This window comes from Alternaria rosae (genome assembly GCF_020736505.1).
Source record: "Alternaria rosae strain MPI-PUGE-AT-0040 chromosome Unknown BKA58scaffold_3, whole genome shotgun sequence".
NCBI classification, from domain to species: domain Eukaryota; kingdom Fungi; phylum Ascomycota; class Dothideomycetes; order Pleosporales; family Pleosporaceae; genus Alternaria; species Alternaria rosae.
Window position 1 is genome coordinate 2858302 of NW_025763572.1, and position 17857 is coordinate 2876158.

The 17857-nt window shown below is 51.3% G+C and overlaps 7 protein-coding genes across 7 annotated transcripts; 4 read left to right on the forward strand and 3 right to left on the reverse strand.

Annotated features, from left to right (window-relative positions):
• Window positions 1-102: 102 nt before the first annotated feature.
• BKA58DRAFT_438095 (mediator of RNA polymerase II transcription subunit 10) lies at window positions 103-630 on the forward strand (the record flags this gene model as incomplete). The annotated part of the gene is made up of 3 exons (XM_046173560.1): window positions 103-124; window positions 171-288; window positions 342-630. 3 exons carry the CDS (start codon window positions 103-105, stop codon window positions 628-630), a joined length of 429 nt encoding a protein of 142 aa, XP_046028120.1.
• Window positions 631-2592: 1962 nt separating this feature from the next.
• Window positions 2593-3390, forward strand: BKA58DRAFT_419507 (uncharacterized protein; the record flags this gene model as incomplete). Its single annotated transcript, XM_046172716.1, has 1 exon — window positions 2593-3390. The coding sequence occupies one exon, from the start codon at window positions 2593-2595 to the stop codon at window positions 3349-3351; it is 759 nt and encodes a 252-aa protein (XP_046028121.1). The 3' UTR covers window positions 3352-3390.
• On the reverse strand, window positions 3386-6033 carry BKA58DRAFT_357775 (HCO3 transporter family-domain-containing protein). Its single transcript, XM_046168692.1, has 5 exons — window positions 5390-6033; window positions 4988-5343; window positions 4556-4935; window positions 4127-4504; window positions 3386-4074 (listed from the first exon to the last, which is right to left on the reverse strand). The coding sequence occupies exons 1-5, from the start codon at window positions 5620-5622 to the stop codon at window positions 3628-3630; spliced, it is 1794 nt and encodes a 597-aa protein (XP_046028122.1). The 5' UTR covers window positions 5623-6033; the 3' UTR covers window positions 3386-3627.
• Window positions 6034-6741: 708 nt separating this feature from the next.
• BKA58DRAFT_410230 (uncharacterized protein) lies at window positions 6742-10813 on the forward strand (the record flags this gene model as incomplete). The annotated part of the gene is made up of 6 exons (XM_046172206.1): window positions 6742-6939; window positions 7006-7275; window positions 7415-7851; window positions 7920-8821; window positions 9110-9584; window positions 9745-10813. The coding sequence occupies 6 exons, from the start codon at window positions 6742-6744 to the stop codon at window positions 10811-10813; spliced, it is 3351 nt and encodes a 1116-aa protein (XP_046028123.1).
• Window positions 10814-10909: 96 nt separating this feature from the next.
• BKA58DRAFT_335629 (pisatin demethylase) lies at window positions 10910-13014 on the reverse strand. The gene is made up of 4 exons (XM_046168245.1): window positions 12414-13014; window positions 12004-12366; window positions 11144-11947; window positions 10910-11088 (listed from the first exon to the last, which is right to left on the reverse strand). Exons 1-4 carry the CDS (start codon window positions 12717-12719, stop codon window positions 10984-10986), a joined length of 1578 nt encoding a protein of 525 aa, XP_046028124.1. The 5' UTR covers window positions 12720-13014; the 3' UTR covers window positions 10910-10983.
• Window positions 13015-14082: 1068 nt separating this feature from the next.
• On the reverse strand, window positions 14083-15151 carry BKA58DRAFT_438099 (uncharacterized protein; the record flags this gene model as incomplete). The annotated part of the gene is made up of 3 exons (XM_046173561.1): window positions 14083-14481; window positions 14539-14942; window positions 15019-15151. 3 exons carry the CDS (start codon window positions 15149-15151, stop codon window positions 14083-14085), a joined length of 936 nt encoding a protein of 311 aa, XP_046028125.1.
• A 1337-nt stretch (window positions 15152-16488) lies between these two features.
• BKA58DRAFT_438100 (uncharacterized protein) lies at window positions 16489-17415 on the forward strand (the record flags this gene model as incomplete). Its single annotated transcript, XM_046173562.1, has 2 exons — window positions 16489-16969; window positions 17063-17415. The coding sequence occupies 2 exons, from the start codon at window positions 16489-16491 to the stop codon at window positions 17413-17415; spliced, it is 834 nt and encodes a 277-aa protein (XP_046028126.1).
• Window positions 17416-17857: the final 442 nt, after the last annotated feature.

The window sequence follows — 17857 nt, forward strand, 5'->3', positions numbered from 1 at the left end:
TTGGCGCGTTCCCTTCTCTGTGACGCGCGCCGCGTCCGTAACCGCACAGCACCAACCTTCTGATTACCAGAACTCACAACACCGCTCACTCTCAAAATCAAGATGGCAGCGCTAAGTCCCGAATGTACGTAGTGCGGTACTTCTCCAGCTCGTTCTAATATTTGCGATAGCGGCGATAATCGACGTGGAAGGCCAACTGAAAGACATCGTGCAAAACCTCTATAACCTTATCGTACAAGCGTATGACCACCATGGAAGCAAGACGCAGGAGGCCATAAGGCGGGAGATGTATGCGATAGTTACAGAGTACTGATTAGATGGTGAGGCTAACCTTACCACAGCCAGTCGCTCGTGCAGAACCTGGTCAAGCTGTCGAGGACGGCGCCTTCGGTGAATATCAACATCCCTCCAGAGGTGATGTCCTATGTAGAGAATTCCAGGAACCCGGACATCTTCACTCGCGAATTCGTCGAGACCGTGCAGCGAATGAACCAGATGTTGTACGGTCGCGTCGACGCATACCGCGCGCTTCAAGAACAACTCGCCCTGCACGTCTCGAGCGCCATTCCGGAGCTCAAAGATGACGTGACCTCTGTTGTCGAGTCTACAGGTGGCAAAATGATCGTCTAGACGCATCACCTTCACCTGACCAGGGTGACTACATCGTACGAATTCAGAGTAGCTCCGCAAGCACAACATAGATGTTGGGACAGCATAGACACTCACGAGGGCCAAACGTAGATTACGGAATATACCAACGAGTACGAAGTAAGCAATACATTACGGGCGGCCGTATTTGCGATACGATTGGTATGCGGATCAAGACTCCGATAGGTGGGCAGGTGCATCAAGGAATGCGACCTCGTCCAGATGCTTCATCAGTCGACTCCGACAATACTCGGAGTAGTGTTGGAAGCGTCAAACATGGAGATGATCTCCAGGAAACACAAATGAAGATGTATTTGTTGTTGCTGTGCTCCTTTGGGGAAACATATTGGCAGGAGTAGCATTATCCAACACGTTGCTTTGTCCCGATGCGCTTGCTTCTCAGAAGGAATAAAAACACTCTCAATCTATCAGCTTTGATTGCATCTATCTCCATACTTCCGTCATATCCGTTTGCGCCACACTACATCCCTTGCTTCTGCTACCGATTCAGCATGGCGCCATACTTCCTCTAGCCGGCTGTTACGTACGGCATTTTATTGATGTGCTGGGTTTAAGCTATGTCTCATTACATCTCGTTCGTCTCTAGCATTCTGCGTCATGTCTTCACCCGTTATAGTATGCGATGAAGGATCTCGTACGACGTAAATCTTCGGCATCCTTGCATGACTGCACGCAATCTCGCAGTGCCCAAAACGATGCTGGTTCTCGCTGATCCCGGGCACTCTTTGTGAAGGTCTCGGCGCTATTGAACTATGTCGGGCACTTCATCGCTCGCATTCAGGTATGGGCCGCGTACCTTGAAGTCCACTTTGGTTCTCTGTCATACTTTCAAACTATATCTTCATATCAGACTCATGTTAATATGTGAAGCAAGTCTCCGTTACGTACCAACGTATGAATGCTAAATTTAGTCTCATTGCAGCGGTGCGACAATAAGTGTTGGAACTCTCGGTCCGATGGAGATGTCATGCGTTGTGTCGACAGTCAACACGACTCGCTCGGCCGAGGTTCGCGCATAGTATGACCATAGCAGTTCTTCACAGGAAGCTGTAGCGATACAATGACATGTGAAGGTAGCCGCTCACACCATCCACTCTGCTCACGTACCGGTCTTGGCTTGATGCAGTTCTAGTGAAATCGAGGATTTGTCACTAACAGCAACGTCTATCAACCACCATCATTTAGATACAACGGAACACTGATTGAATTGCGCTGACCCAGAGTTCCGCGACAGTTATCAATCCATGCGAGGTGCGCACACAACTTCACAGTTCCTGTCGATTAACTCATTAGCACGAGGCATTTTAAGAAAGATACATTAGCCTCAACATTTGCTTTTCGACGTTTATATATTATTTTGCATTCCTCAGCTTTCCGTCGTAGATTTATTGCACTGAAGCCTAGACACATGTGAAGTAAAGCGCAACTATCATAGGGCCAGGGAGAGTCTGCCACTGGATCTAGAGTAAGATTACTTGCAATCGTATGTACCAATCCTTCAGCCCGTATGGCACTGTACTCGGGTTGGCACACCTTTCTCTGCATGTTTTCATAGTAATTCGCCATCGTCGACGAATCTTTCAATTCTTCCCTCTTGCGGATACCTACATGTATTGTGATCATTCACATCCTGATTTTGGCTTACAACACTCACATTCTACGATTCACTACTTAGTAAACGAATCGCCTGTGACGTCATATACACAAACACAAACATGCCGAATCTCTTATACACTGTTACGCCCATGCTCTTAACCGTCAGGTTCCTTTATCGCCATTTAGTTTTGTAGTGCACACTCACGAGCAGTCTTAAATTCCTCAACTCACCTAGCCCGCAAACACTTCAGACACGAGCTTACGGAGTACCAAATCGATCACGCGATAGTTTAGCCACCCAGTTCCCATAAAGAATTGAAGGTCAAAATGATGTCGTTCTTCCCTAGGCCTTCATCGGCCTTTACATGGACTTCTCGATGCCAGAATGCAGCACCAATATGGGCGCCACTAGCACCAGATACAACATCAAGATTTTCGCAGGCGCTTTGCGACTCTCTAGAAGAATCTGATCGCCCAAATTTCCAACGGCTCATATCATGGGAGATCATCCCCTGTCTACACCGACTATTACCCTCCCTCGCTCCCAGCCATTCACCGTCACCCGAACCCTCTCCTCCACAAGAACAAACCTCATGGGTCGGCGATCATGTAGATACCCCAGAGACGAGGCCAGAGCTTTCATCCTCTGATTCCTATCCTCAGTTCAGCACTTCCTGGATTTCTTTCGAGGAGATAGCGCACACTGACGCCATACTCCCTCCTGAATACACGGTACCCATTGAGTTTGACACAGAAGCTTTTCCCCAACATGGCCATCTCTTCCCCTCCTCACCAAACGGCACATGGCTTAATGAGTCTGTTCACGCATTGACGCATCCTACGGCTGTTGATTACGCAGCGCTGTATGCGAAACTATGTGCACTGGCTGAGGAAGCAACGGATGAGTTCGCTGCAAGAGTAAACCGAGCGTTCGAAGGTAGTGACGTACCGGCAATGCATGATAAGGTCATGAAGATCTTCCCGTCGGTTTCGACGCCAGATATGAGAGATTTGGAGAAGGCTGTAGATGCTGGGTGCGACTGGGGGGTTGACGTATTGGAGCGGAGAGGTCGGGGTAGGACTTGAAGGCGGCGATGGTGAGTAAAGCGTGGGCAGAAGTGCGACGGAGAAAAGAGAAAGTTGTTCATCAGCACACTATTCCTACCATGACATGATACGCCGGAGATCTAGGCTGCGCAAGGAATTGTGAAACTAAATACTGTAATACATTAAATACTTCTTAATGGCTAAGAAGCCTGTTTCCCGAAATGAATATTAGTCTAACAAACCAGCGTCGCCACCGCCCTAAAACCCCTCGCTAAATCCACATTTTTGTCTATACCGTAGCCGTACCAAAGGTTTCTACTCTTCTCGGTGAAGACTTCCTGCTCGTTGACGCATGGCAGAATGTGGGTGTGCTTGAGCCTCCTCGTCTCGGGGACCACCAGCACCGCCCTCCATAGGACCACCAGCCTTCATACCACTCGGTGTTCCGCCAAAGCTGACCAACACGGAAGGGTTGTCTGCCGTTAGGGCGTCCAGAACATCCAACTCGTGTGCTGTGAACCATTTGGGCATCAAGAATGTGCGTAGCGGAATGAGCGCGATGATGAGAACCGGGAAGCCGATAGCGGCGATAGTCTGCGAAATGGCGACTGTGCATGCAACACCGAGTATTTGAAGGCCGATGAAAAGTCGGATCTTGCTTCGTGAGACACGGTTGAGCGGGTTATCGGGTTGGATGAAGCGTTTCTCGGACATGAGATAGAGCGACTTGCTGACAATGCCGTTGGATTCTATGGAGCCCCACTGCGGAAAGATTAGCATATCAGAGGGAGCTTGGAGCTGAGATGATACTTACACCGACGACGAAGAACACGCCAGCAAAGACTGCTGCGGGCATGGTGTGTAGTACGATAAGTAAGGGACCGGTCATGGTACCCCAGATGGCCATACCCATTAAGAAATGACTGATACGCTGCTCGACAACGGCAGTAGCCTTGACGAATGGCTTACGGATCTCACCGCCGTCTTCGGTTTTGGTGATCTCCAGTCTGGTCTCGTAAACGGTCAAGGAATCTGTATGTACGGGTGCTTGCGGTACCAGGCCATTGGGAAGTGGGAGGCCGATAACGCCACCAACGAAGCATGTGCAGCCGAGAAGGAAGAAGTCCCAGTGGAAACCAGCGGGCTTCTTGAGGGGGTATTGGCGGGCCTGTGCTGTGAGAGATGACACGTTCTATTACCACGAGTTAGCGTTTGCCAGTGCTGGAAGACGTGTATGACTTACGTGGTCGTAGTAGAATAACAGCATCATCAAGAAGCCAAATGGCAGAGCCACGAATACCCACTTGACGTCAAGGTTCCAGAAGTCAATTACCCAATTTCTGTCCTGCGTCGGTGCAAAGGCCTTGCCGATAGGAACTCGGTATAGTCCAGTCTCCTCAAGACGTCCAGGTATATGCGAGAAGCCTACCCAGAACAGGGTAGGAAAGACGAAGGAGTAATCGGCGAGGATGCTTCGAATACCTGGGGTAAACACCGTACTGTTACCAAGCTTCTCGAGACCGTAGACTGAGCCGAAGTAACATATGGCAATAACGATGGAGAGGTAGCCACCGTCAAACCCAGATTCTTGGAAGAGATATACCAGCTCTTCAACACCCTTGACTGTATGCAGGTCAGTACTGTATCTGTGGATGACCAATGACGAGTTACATACCACAGTAGATGATTCCGACATACATGCCGAATGTCTCACTCGAGAAGTCAGTGACATAGGCCATGTAGTCACTGAAGTTTCCAAAGGCAACGATCCAGTGAAAGATGGCAGCCCAGATTCCGACCCATGCGGTGAATGCTGGATAAATCGAGGGGTCATATTGGGTGACGATGTCGTAGATGGTGTAGTTGAAAAGTGCGATTAGACCAGTGACTCCCACAATGGTAAGAGGTTGGCAAGCGAGCAAACTAAACACCATGGCTGCTAATGCAGACGAAAAGAGGGCTTCGTTGATGCCGAAGAACCCGCCCGTTCGACGGTACATGTCGAGTGTGAATGCGATGGCAGGTAATACGCTACATTTGTAAGTATAAGATTTGAGCCATGTTAAGATAGACTTACTTGACAAAGTACATGCGGACTGTACTGGCGAAAGCTCGATAAGTGAGAGCATCGGTTATGTCGCTCCAGTAGTAAGGTAGTCTCCTCTTTACATCGTGATACATGCCGCGACCAGGTTGGAGAATGCGCCATCTCCGCCATCCTCTCGCGCCTTGAAAGGTGTATGATTCGTGTGTTGCAATTCTCTCTAGTATCTCCTTGCTATTCGAATTCGTCGCGTCTGGCGAGTCCATGATGACGGCTGTGCAATTTGAATGGACTACGAACGCGCAATGGATGCGAAACCACAGAAACTAAAGTTGAAGGAAATCGATCGACGCAATAAATGTGTACATAGCTTGATCCGGACCCTGAGCGTCCAGTCTATATACGCGGAATCAAGTCCAATTACAGAAGCCGGCGCACTACGGCCCCAATGTCATAGCTACGCTTGGCATCTATGGAGATCGAGTTTTTGCCATCGATGCGCGAACTGCTCGGGCGCGAAGGAGATGGATGACGATATGTGGTACGAAGATAGTAGACAATTGCGAATGTTCGTCTTGAACGACAGCCTCTGCGCCTCCCGACAAGATTCCGTCGTCGTTGCTTACGATAAGCATGTTCATTGTTGAGGCCATGTTTGGTTGTTTGGTGACGTCTGCCGGAGTAGAGGCCTCGCGCACGTGGTTAGCGCGGCCGTTAGTTCCCGTGCCATGCTGAGGAAGGTCGCCATCAGCCCTGTCGCCTGCGGCTTTTTTCTGTCTGCCCAGGCATCATCGAGCAGCAACTTCGATGGTCTGGGTCAACGTGCACGTTACAACCCAAACTCCGCAACCACGACCATTGTCTGCATGGCAACGTGCAGCTGCGACATCACTTCTAATTGGTCCAGACGTCTGTACCACACCAAAATGACGTACACGGCTCGCCGAGCGTATGACTGAAGCCAAGCGCCATACCGCACGCGGTCAAGAGCGTTTCCATTTCACCCGGTATCTTTCACAGCTGCTTGAGCAGAATTTCCATCAGCATCGTCACGTTTCCGCGCGCTCCTATTGCAGCATATAGAAAGAGGTAACAGTGTCGCGACATTGCGACATTCGATCCGGTTAGACTTCGGACAGTTTGTTCCGCCCATGAACAGTCCACCGACCTTTCCATTACCTCACGTCTGTAGCGAGTTTTGTTTCGCGCCCTGAGGTATTTCTATGGTACGGAGATACCTCCACTGTAAAACTTCTAGTGGGCATCGTGGTAGGTTTTAAATATATCACCCACCTACCCGCGCACTGCTCAAGCTTCTTAGCGTCCGGTGTCAACTCCACAGGCTTAATTAATCGACCGGAGTATTATCGATATACTTCCTCAAGATGAACGCTCTTCAGGACGTCGACGGGCTTTCAGAATGCATCGGCAAGGCCATCCAGGAACATCTTGCTAGATTCAACATCAACATTGCGTGGCCGCAGCTCGACAGCCTGGATCATCCCATACTTCGTGTCGAGGCCTTTCTTGAGGAAGCCGATGCCACCCATGCAGCAAGAGCACAGTCCGAAAGGATCGCATCGGTAAGTTGGTGTTCCCACCGCACTCCAACTGCCAATATGCAGTAGCGTGTGCTCACGCGTCCACAGAGAACCGTCGATCTGGCGGGCATGAGGACGCCAGCCCCCACGGCAAGCCCAGCCGCCATGGATCTTCAGAACTATGATGAGACCTCGTCAATGGACGAGTCTAATTCGCGGGACGAGTCGTCCTCGTCGGTACAACAACCCCGCGAGGCCCGCAGGAAAGGCACTGGCGGTCTGAGGGTGTCGCACACTCAGTCATCGTTTCAAGAAGATCTGAGCGAACACCAACGGCAAATGCAGGTCGATAGCCGCAGCTTCCCGAAGCGGAAGAAGGTAGGTCAATTCCCTTAGACGATTTTGTTCTCTCAGGTACCCGCCAGGGTCTTAGTACGAACTGGTGGGTCGCTTTTCGGTGCACGAAATATAAACGGCGCTTACGCGCACTCACCTTGATCTGGCTGACCGTCCACAGGTAGCATCGGAGAAGTTCGTCTTCCAACCGTCTACTTTAGACAAGCTTATCATTGGCATCTGGGAGCAAGTACATAGCACGCTCAACCTCGATCCGAAAGCAATCTTTGAACAGTTCCAAGTAACGCCCAATGGATCCTCCATGAGCATGGGCATGGTCGGCCATGCGCATACCGATGAAACACCTTCCGCTATGGCGGTGCTCAATAACGCTCCGAATCCAATATCGGAATCCTTCAGTCAGATGAACGTCTTTTGTCGCAAAGTTACACAAGCGAGCCGTGTTTGCCGGTCCATCGAAATGATCGTACAGGCCCGCTGGGTCGAATTGTTCGAGGAACAGGTGCAATACCGGAGCCAGTTGAGACCAGAGCTGTCAACAACAAAGCATAGGAAAGCTGTGTTCATGGAAGCGTGTCAGGATTTCGATTGGTCGGAGTAAGTAAAGATACTTCTCGTAGTGCAAGCACTTTGGATCACATTCGCTGACCGCTGTACCATCGCAGAAAGGAACTGCGCAATAAAATGGCCATTTGGCGTGGCTACAAGGAAGTGAAAGACTCAGCAGGCTGGGCTGCACTTGTCTTCGCTGGCATGGGCATATACAGATTCTGCAAGTATCGAGTTGGGTTCGACAAGGATGCCATGCGCCGGCTACGGAATCTGAGAAAGCGTCTCGAAGTCGCCGCCGATACCCTGCATCCCCACTGGCGCCAGCTTTTGTCCATAGTAGGCGAATCGCAAACCCTTCAATACCCTGGACATCCGCACGACTGGGTGGTTTTCGAAGACGGATCCGATCCTGTGCCACTGCGCCAAACTTATCTGCTCCAAGACCCTTACTTTGCCTTCGAGCACATCGACGAGTCAATCATCGATGAATCAGTCTGGGGATGCGAAGACCCACGCTGGACACCACAGTCGAGCGCAGTGACAAGACCAGGCGGGGCATACATCTGCGCTTTATGTAACGAGCCACAATCCGATAAGCCGCAAGACAATTCCTGTTTCTGCTTCCCAAGCTTGTTCGGTTGCGTAAAGCGAAAGCCACCACCTGTCCAGATTCTACGGACTTCCGATGGCAGGAACAATGGTCTGGCTGCATTGACCTCCTTTGACCGCGGTACAGCAATCGGCGAGCTGGTTGGCCTGATCACAAACGGTGTTAGACATCTCGATGTGTTGGATAGCTCAACACCCCTGGCCAGCTATCAGATTTGGCAAGGAAGAGCTGGAAATTTCACACGCTTTATCAACCATAGCTGTAAGCCGAACGCGCAATGCTCTACATTTACTTGGCTAGATACTCAGAGGGTGGTTCTGGTCAGTAAGGGAATAGATGCGGGAAAAGAAGTTACATTGGATTACGGAGACAAGTATTGGGCTGGGCTAGACAAAAGCTGTCTTTGTGGGGAGAGTTGTTGCAGGTATCGGAGAGATGGAAGGATGAGATAACATTGTTGGAAGCGACTCGCTGTATTTTAAGCATACACGATAGAACATTGCGAAGTTTTTGCGTACTTGATAAGTTCGATCCTCAGGAAACGCTGTTTTCGTGCAAATAGGCGTAAAAAGGTGAGAGTGTGCCCAGGCGTCGGAGGCGCGTGTTGCAGTATCGATAAGACTAGCGCGACAGACCCCTGCATAAAATTTCGGAGGCACTCGAACCTGAACTATCAGCGTACATACCAAACAGCAACAACAACCATGGCGACGTCAGATTACAGTGAATCCGGCGCATCAGACCAGGAGATACTTGAGGCGCAGTCTGGGGCCAGAAAGAGAAGGAGACTATCACCGACTGAGCCCGAGAGTTCTGCTTCCGAGGCTGAAGCTGAGAAGCCGCTGCCAGTAGCAGCACAAACAACGATTTCGCGCATCAAAGCGAAACAGCAAGACAAGTCGACGAATAGCACCAGTTCCGCACCAAAACTCAACTCGAAATTGGATTTCGCAACGCTCAATGTAGCACCATGGCTTTGCACCTCTTTGGCCAGCATGGGCATCAAGCGCCCAACGGGCATTCAGGCTTCTTGTATCCCTGAGATCCTCAAGGGGAAGGACTGTATTGGTGGATCGAGGACCGGTACGGGTAAAACTGTAGCGTTTTCGGTACCGATAATGCAGAAATGGGCGGAGGACCCAAGCGGTATCTTCGCCGTCATTGTCACGTGAGTACGAACCATTGCTGACGTGTGGGTGGCCGACGAGGTAGCGCGGAGGTCATCAGTGGTTTTTGTACGAGAGAAAGAGCGTACAAAACTCATTGAACACCTCCCAGCCTGCCCATAACCCAAATCTTCGACATCACAGCAGCTAATCGCCATGTAGACCCACCCGCGAGCTTGCAATCCAGATCTACGAACAAGTGAAAGCAATTTCAGCGCCGCAATCCATGAAACCCATTCTAATCACGGGAGGCTCAGACCAGCGGTCCCAAGCCATCGCTCTCGCCTCGCGCCCCAACGTCGTAATCGCGACACCAGGCCGTCTAGCTGAGCACATCCGCACCTCAGGCGAAGACACCATCTGCGGCCTCCGCCGTGTCCGCTTCGTCGTATTCGACGAAGCCGACCGCCTACTCGCCCCAGGAAAAGGCTCCATGCTACCCGATCTCGAGACCTGCCTCTCCGCGCTACCCCCTAAGGAAACGCGACAAACCCTCTTATTCACCGCGACCGTAACCCCAGAGGTTCTGGCGCTGAAGTCCCAACCGCGTGCACCGGGCCGTCTGCCCATTTTCGTGTCTGAAGTCGATACAGAGGATCTGGCGATTCCGCCCAAGCTGCAGCAAAAGTACCTCCAAACGCCTGTCACGCATAAAGAATGCTATCTGCACGTCTTGTTGAACACACCTGAAAACAGCAAGAAAAGCGTCATCATCTTTTGCAATCGAACCAAAACAGCTACGCTGCTAGAATACATGCTGCGTCTCCTCGACCACCGCGTCACAGCACTCCACTCAGGTCTCAAGCAAAACGACCGTGTAGGCAACCTCGCTAGGTTCCGCGCACAAGCCGCTAGGATACTAGTCGCTACCGACGTTGCAGCCCGTGGTCTGGATATCCCAGAGGTAGCCCTCGTTATCAACTTCGACGTGCCCCGTGACCCAGATGATTACATCCATCGTGTTGGTCGTACGGCGCGTGCGGGCCGTGTGGGAACGAGCATCACGTTGATTGGCCAGAGGGATGTGGAGCTCATCCTCGCGATCGAAACGCGTGTGGGCAAGAAGATGGAGGAGTTTGAGGAAGAGGGTGTTAGTGTAGAAGGACGGGTTGTAAGGGATGCGCTCAAGCCTGTTACGGAGAAGAAGCGGGAGGCGCTATTGAGTATCGAGGAAGGGAGGGATGTGCTGGGTAAGCGCAAGGTGGGTATGCAGAGGAAGCGGGCGGAATAGGTGTAGATGTCTGGTTGGGTGTGTGGTAGATGTTATGAAAGGATCAGGCGGTATCCTGCAGGGTCACTTCATACTCATGATATTCAAATAATACATATTGTATGCTCTTCGCTAGAACGCTATAAAATCGATACACAAAACAAGGTGGATTACTTGTAACACTTCACTACTCACGGCGACCCCTTCCTTGGCCTGAAAACTGTGTTGAATTCCTTTTGCGTGACGAACCAAGCATTATGAGTCTTCCACTCAGCATCAGGGTGCTCAAGCTCAATCTGCCACTAATATTAGTATCGACGGATCTCAGGGCTATCATAGTGAGAAACTTACCTCAAACCGCCTCAGAAAACTCGGCACCAGCTTGTAGATCTCGAGAAGACTGATGTTCTTCCCAATACACGTCCTAGCCCCGGCACCAAATTGCAACATTGTTCCCTTCATTTCCTTCAGCTTATCCGGACTAGCCTCAATCCAGCGTTCAGGCCGGAAAGTATCGACATCCACACCGAAAACCTCCGGTCGGCGCTGGACAATCCAAGCGTTGCAGCCAACGATTGTGCCACCGGGAATAAATTCGCCGCAGATCTGCATACCCTGCTTCGGTACAACGCGCTCGAGGATGAGGCCGGGTGCGGGGTGGAGACGGAAAGACTCTTGAACGACAGCATCGAGGTAGGTGAGTTTTTGAGCTTCAGGCCAAGAGACGGTCTTGTCAGGACGAGACTCGACGATGCCGTCTGCTACAGCAGTGTCCAATTCTTGCATGAGCTTTGCGTAGACGCGTGGGTGCTTGACGAGGAAGTAGAAGACGGCTGAAAGCGAGATGGCGGTTGTTTCCGAGCCTGCGAAGACCATGGATGTGCATGTGGACAAGATGCGGTTGTCGTCCATGAATTCATGGTCGTGGCTTGCTTGCGCAAACTTTGAAAGGAGGTCGATACCGTGAGGGTTGGCTCTCTCGTCGTCGGAGAGGCCGAAGCGCTTGATCTTCTCGACTTGTGTGGCTCGCTCGTTGGATCGGTTCAGGGCGAAGAGGGTCACGGGGTGGACACGCTTGTCCAGGCCGATGCGCTGGGCGAGGAGACTGATGGGGTTCTTCCAGAGAAGACGGTCGAGGATAGGAATTTGACCGACCTGAGAACGCGTAAGTATGACTCCAGCCGTGTGAGGTTCCGCTTGTGACGACTTACCGGTGCGACATAGTCGAAGAACTTGCCCAAGAAGCCAATGATGTTGTCCACGTCCTTGTTCCCCTCGACGAAGCCTAACCGCTTACTCCATGTCAACTCGCCGATAACGTCGAAAGCGAAGAACTGCAGCCATTGACTGAAGTTGCAGCTCTTGCCAGTCCTCGCGTACATATCCTCTGTCTTGTCCAGCCAGTATGTGAGTGTCGAGCTGACGAGAGGCTCGTAGTTGACGAGCGAACTCATGGCGAATGCATTGTTGACGCAACGGCGGTACTTCGCGTGGAAGTCTTCGTCAGTGGTAGAGAAGAGGGAAAGCAGCGGTGCGCCCTTGGAAACGGCGCCTTGAACGGGGTAGAAGTCGGACTGGGGAGGTTAGCTGTTGCTCAGTAGATCAATGACCAGATGCATACCTTGTAAACACCCTTATTCAGCCCATAGATAGCCTTGATAGCCTTTGGGTCCGCGAAAGACAGGACGTTCGGTCCCAATCTGACGATGTCTCCATGCTTGCGATGCAATGCGAGGTTGGTCCATTGATGATTCCGCTTCGACACATCCCACAGCCGCCACCAGTTTGTGTATCCCGCAGCCCAATATCCAGGGTATTTGTTCAGGCCGTTCCAGTACTTGTTGTTGAGGAGATATGCAATGGTAGTCGTAGCCAGTACAAGCGGCCAGTACTGCACCAGCAGCGGGACGATCTCGTTAGCTAGCATGTTGCGCGACCAATCTACCCGGTAATAAGGTATTCGATCCGGGGCCCAGATAAAGGTAGCACGTGAGTAGGTATATAGCAGAGTAAGCCGCGCGACACGTATAGAACGTTCGCCCGGGGCAAAAGCTCATATTAATGGCAGCCAGCCGTCGGACGTGTGCCGCCCACTTCCCGCGTCGTCACGCAGTCGGGTCGGAGTCGGAATCGCCATCGTAACGCGTCTGGGTGCTTGCGCAGGATTGTGTGTGTCGGCAGTTGATAGCTGAGGCGTGAGATGATGAAGGTGGGTCGGTGGCTGGACCGGAGCGGCTTGGAAGGATGACGCGGGGACCGTAGCTCCGGGGCGCTTTCGCGGGGTAAACCTCGTCCAACACACTGAATGCCCATCGTCAGGGCTACTCATTGGCCTCAAAATTCGGTTATCGCGATGCATCCAATTTATCTTGCTGGCTTTTATTGGCCAAATCGAGTGTGTACAACACCACGCAGCGCTGTAGTGATCGCAGACTTAACTTTCCCACAATGCCTCAAGATTCGGCGCAGCATCGCCAATGTGCTCTGTGCTATTCTTGAACTGCCGACTATCTTCACTTTGACAGCTAAACCTTGTGTGAGACGATAGCGAGGGTTTGTGGACCTTTGAAGGGTCGGCAGTTGTATTCGAATGTCATGAATGCAACTGCCGATATCTGAAGGAGGAATGGGCGCCGAAGCCTCCGAGGCGTCGTCACGTGCCTCCGGCAATGTCTAGGCCCTCGGCTGTCATGTAACTTTTCCAGCAGTCTGTAAGAATTGTGGAACTTTCCTTTCATGTTCTTCGAGAGATGATTAGTGCGTTCAATGACCAGCAAAGATGTGCCCAATTCGTGTACGATGCATCGTCTGGTGGCAAGCTTGTTTGAAGCACGTATTGCGAGATATCTGCATAGGTCTCATCGTAATGGGTGGACAGGCCAGATAGTATGTCTGGCGTAAAAGCATAAGCAAAACCCAAACCCGAGCGCGTGACGCGGACATACGCAAATTTAGCACCATCTCGACGTCAGCTGCTCCTGCCGCACTTCTTCTTTGCCTTCATTACACTCCGTCTCACAATACAACTCACGCTGATCATCTAGTGCAAACTGATAAGGAAAGTAGAGACAGAGTAACAGTAGTGCCTGGTAGACTTATGATCAAGGATTTGTATTGCTAATATAGAGGAGTACTTCTTCTTGCATAACGTTGTGTTATGCGAACGTGTCGACTACCATCCGCAGCTTAGCCGGTGTTGAACCGATTGAAGCCATCCTGTGTACAAGCACAACGAAACTGTACTAGAAATATGAGAACCAAAAACCTTATCCATAGGGGTGTGTGTCCGCTTAGCCAGTGCACTGGTAGTCGTAGTTCATGCGCGAAGCATCCGTATCCTTGGGGACGTAAATGGTAACCCGACGTCCATCCGACTCAAGTGTACCCACATACGAGTCGAAAAAGGGGCGCCAGTAGACCTGACCAGTTCCACCGGGGCAGTCAATGTTGATGGTAACGGACGTGGTGCTCGTCATGGTTGTGGAGAAACCGGCGGAAACGCCAATCTCGGCGCTGACTGCATCCCATGCACTTGCACCGAGACTAGCGCTTGCTGTGATGGAAAAGGTCTCTGACTTTGCCTCTGAGACTGTGTAGGCGCCGTTGTTGGGGACTTGGGCGACGAAGACTGCGGAGCCGGGCATGTAGATGTTGTAGGATGTGACGACGTCTGAAAACCTGTCCGCTTGCTGCATCGTAAATGGTTAGCTTTCGGAGAAAGAAAGTGATGAAGTTGGTGTACATACTCGGCTCTCCAATTCATTGACTTCAGATGCCGCGGCAATCTCCGCCACCAGGCTTTGAAGCTCAGCCTTGTTCTCTTCGACAGTGATCTCCTTGTAGCTAGTTGCTGTGGCCGTAGACATCAAGCGCCATTCAGTGTTGAGCCTAATGGCGACCTCAGACCAATCTGCAGGCGGAGCTGGCGATTGGTAGCCGCCCGTATCCTCTGCGCAACCATCTTCAATGGCTCGGGCTCTTCCGCCCCAGCCAGAAGCAGAATCACAGACTTCGTAGTTCTCGTTGTTGCAGAATGAGATACGGCAGTTGCCTCGTGTCCAGATGCGGCATTCTCTTGGGATGACGCAGACACTCATGTCCGGATTGGTGCCCTCGCCGAAATAGCCGTTGCCACTCATGATGTTGCGGCCTGTTCATTTGAAGAAACGTCAGCTTTGCTTTCTAACGGTGAAAAGGTTGGAAGCAAGAGAGGTCGGTGTACTCACAGTCAGCCCAGTTAGGCTGCAATCTTGCCTCGCAGAAAATACCGCCAGTCTGCGTTCCATCCCAGTCCTCTTGACGAGGAGTAATTGGGGAAGAAGCCGCAAGCATCGGCAAGAGGGTGAAAAGGTAGTTCATCTTGTCGATGATAGAATATTGAGCTCTAGAAGGGACCAGGTGATCTGAGAAGAAGGTGTTTGACTGTGGTGATGGCATTGAGAGCAAACATACACCTTTTTATACCTCTCTGCTCCTTCGTCTGCCTCACGAGCATCTGTACATCCAACGTCATGGCTGGCCTTACTATGCATGATGTCTACTATCGAACATGGAATGCGGTATGCCTTGAACAAGAACCACAGCTCTGAGCTCTACCGATTGGTGCCCTCGCACACTATTGTCGATGTGCATACCTTTGGGGGCCAGGATCAATGCGCTGCTCACAGTATACGATACTTGGCTGCTGTCATCCAGTGTCTTAGAATGATTCTCTAAGATTAGCAGAACCTCTTGCCAGGAAGAAGCATCCGAGTTTCCCGGTGGTGGTAAAGTTGGGGGAGTGGAGAAGGGGCTGAAATGACGATCTCGGATATCTCGATCGCAGGACGATATCACAGTCCCAATAACTTCTCGTGGTGCCTTGCTCTTCTAGGACTTCAGTGCTTTCCATTTGTACGTCTTGCAGAAATATGAGAAGACAGACGTCATGAATCGAATGTTTCCCATCATCCAATGTGTTCTCAAAGAGAATTCGACAAGATTGAGACAACTTCCTCTTCCAGCTTCATCGCACGCTTGTCGAGACAACCCAGCATGAACATGCATCGGCTATCACGGCGCGGGCCTAATATCCCCAAGTTTCTATTCCCAAGGCTCTTCTCTAGTCGAAAGGTTCGTGGAGGCAACGGCAAGTCCGATGTACGTCCGTAGGTAAGGTTTAAAGCCTCGAGGCGAGCGAAAAAGAGGCACCAAGACGATCGCCAAGCGCCAAGCATTCCGACCACTCCACAACCACCACGATTGTTCGTCTCTTAAGGGCTATTTCCCCACAATGAGCTGCTCAATGTAGCGAAACTATGCGAATGCCATGAATACGATGCAGCCTTTTCACGTTAGTTTGGGTGGTTTTACGCCCTGCGGGCACCAAGGGGCGGACTACTACTGAGTCCATACTGACTTCATATGCAGACCATCCGATTACCCGTCTGAAAGACAGCGGAGCCTCTCAGATATTCCCAAGACGTAGTCGCCAGTTGATGCCTCGCGGGGGGCCTGTTGCGGTGCGAGCCGCACACCCGTCACTGCAGGTACCTTGATGTCCTCTCCGCTCTTGGCGAACTCCGCTGAAAGACTGCTACGTCATGTTAGGTCCACTGTGAGGCTGATTCATACAGCAATGTAAAGACGGCATGTGCCTGCCTCGAAATGTCTTTGATGCTTGATACTTCCACTCCTCCCTGGTTGTGTTGACCATCATGGCCAATTTCGTCCTGCTAGCCGCATCGCTCCTTCTCAACTCATGTTACGCGCAAGACTGTCAAGGCCCCATCAATGCTATCGAAAGCGGCAACCACCACTTCAACTCGACCGGCACAGCCCGCCTACCCTCGAACCCAATACACGATGACGACTGGTATGTCAGTGTCACTATAACCGATAGACGCAATCCTCGTCACATCTATGGCCCTAGCATGCCCTGGCAAGAGAGAGAAGCATTTCTTAGTGTTCCCGATTCTCTGGTTGGGAGTCAAGATGGCAATCAGACGCAGTACTGCGTCTACGAACTCCCGGGACAAGATGCTTCTTCGCAACAAGACGCTGGAGACTGCAGCGGCGTGCTGAGCGACGACTGCATTGACGCCTTGACGAGGAACACACCGGTCATGTCGGATGGCCGATGTCATAAGCCAGAGAATGTGGAAGACGCCTGTGGGATGGTCGCGTCGCAGCCAGTAGGTCAGTACATCCCGCTCTTATCTCGCTCCAGCAACAGGGTCTTCATGATGCTGCCCTGTTCATATACCGAATTTGTACTGATGTTGTGGAAAGGTACTCCATCGAACTTCAACAGTACCAAATGTAGTCTGTCCGAGATGCCGCATGTCGACCTACCGGACAATTATCGCACTTACTACGCCCACTACGTGCCTGTGTCTGAAGGCGGAGGCGGTTACGAGAACTTCGACCTTTATGATAAGCACGTTCGCGAAGCAGTGCCCATGATATTCACCATCAAGTCTCCCGGTAGTACCATCGCTCACAAGGTCGTCTGTGTAGCACCAAACAACGTCGTTGATGGCAGCCGTGTTCCAGAATCTGCTGCTGCTCAGTTAACCTCCCAGACTTCACTAGCAGCAGCACTCGCTGTTATGGCTCTTGTATCTGTTTTCTCCATAGCCTGATAGACGTTGGCGTTTCCTTATCTTTTACTTGCAGCTTAAAGTAATGACATTCGCATCTGGTGACTTGTACGATTAGCGTTGTAACGGTAGTAACACCGGGGATGACCCTCAAGCCGAGCATTTAGCGCTGTTCAAAAGCATGATCGAGTGACTCGCAATGTGTAAGATCCTCGGAGCTTGAAGCGACATGTTGGTATGCACCTTGTGTGGGTTGTGGCTAGGTTTGGAGCGTGAAGAAAAAGCAAAATGATCGACGATATGTCGCTACTTCGAGGCAATACCCGAATAGCGTAGACATGTGATTGCAGATAGAGTCTGCGTCTCGCTACACCCGGTGGTGGACTGTATATTGGAAGACATGCGCGATAATGATTGTCGAGTCGGCAGAAGTGTATAGCCGAGATCCTGTCGTGAGAGTTTGCTCGAGGGGTTGTCAAGTGAA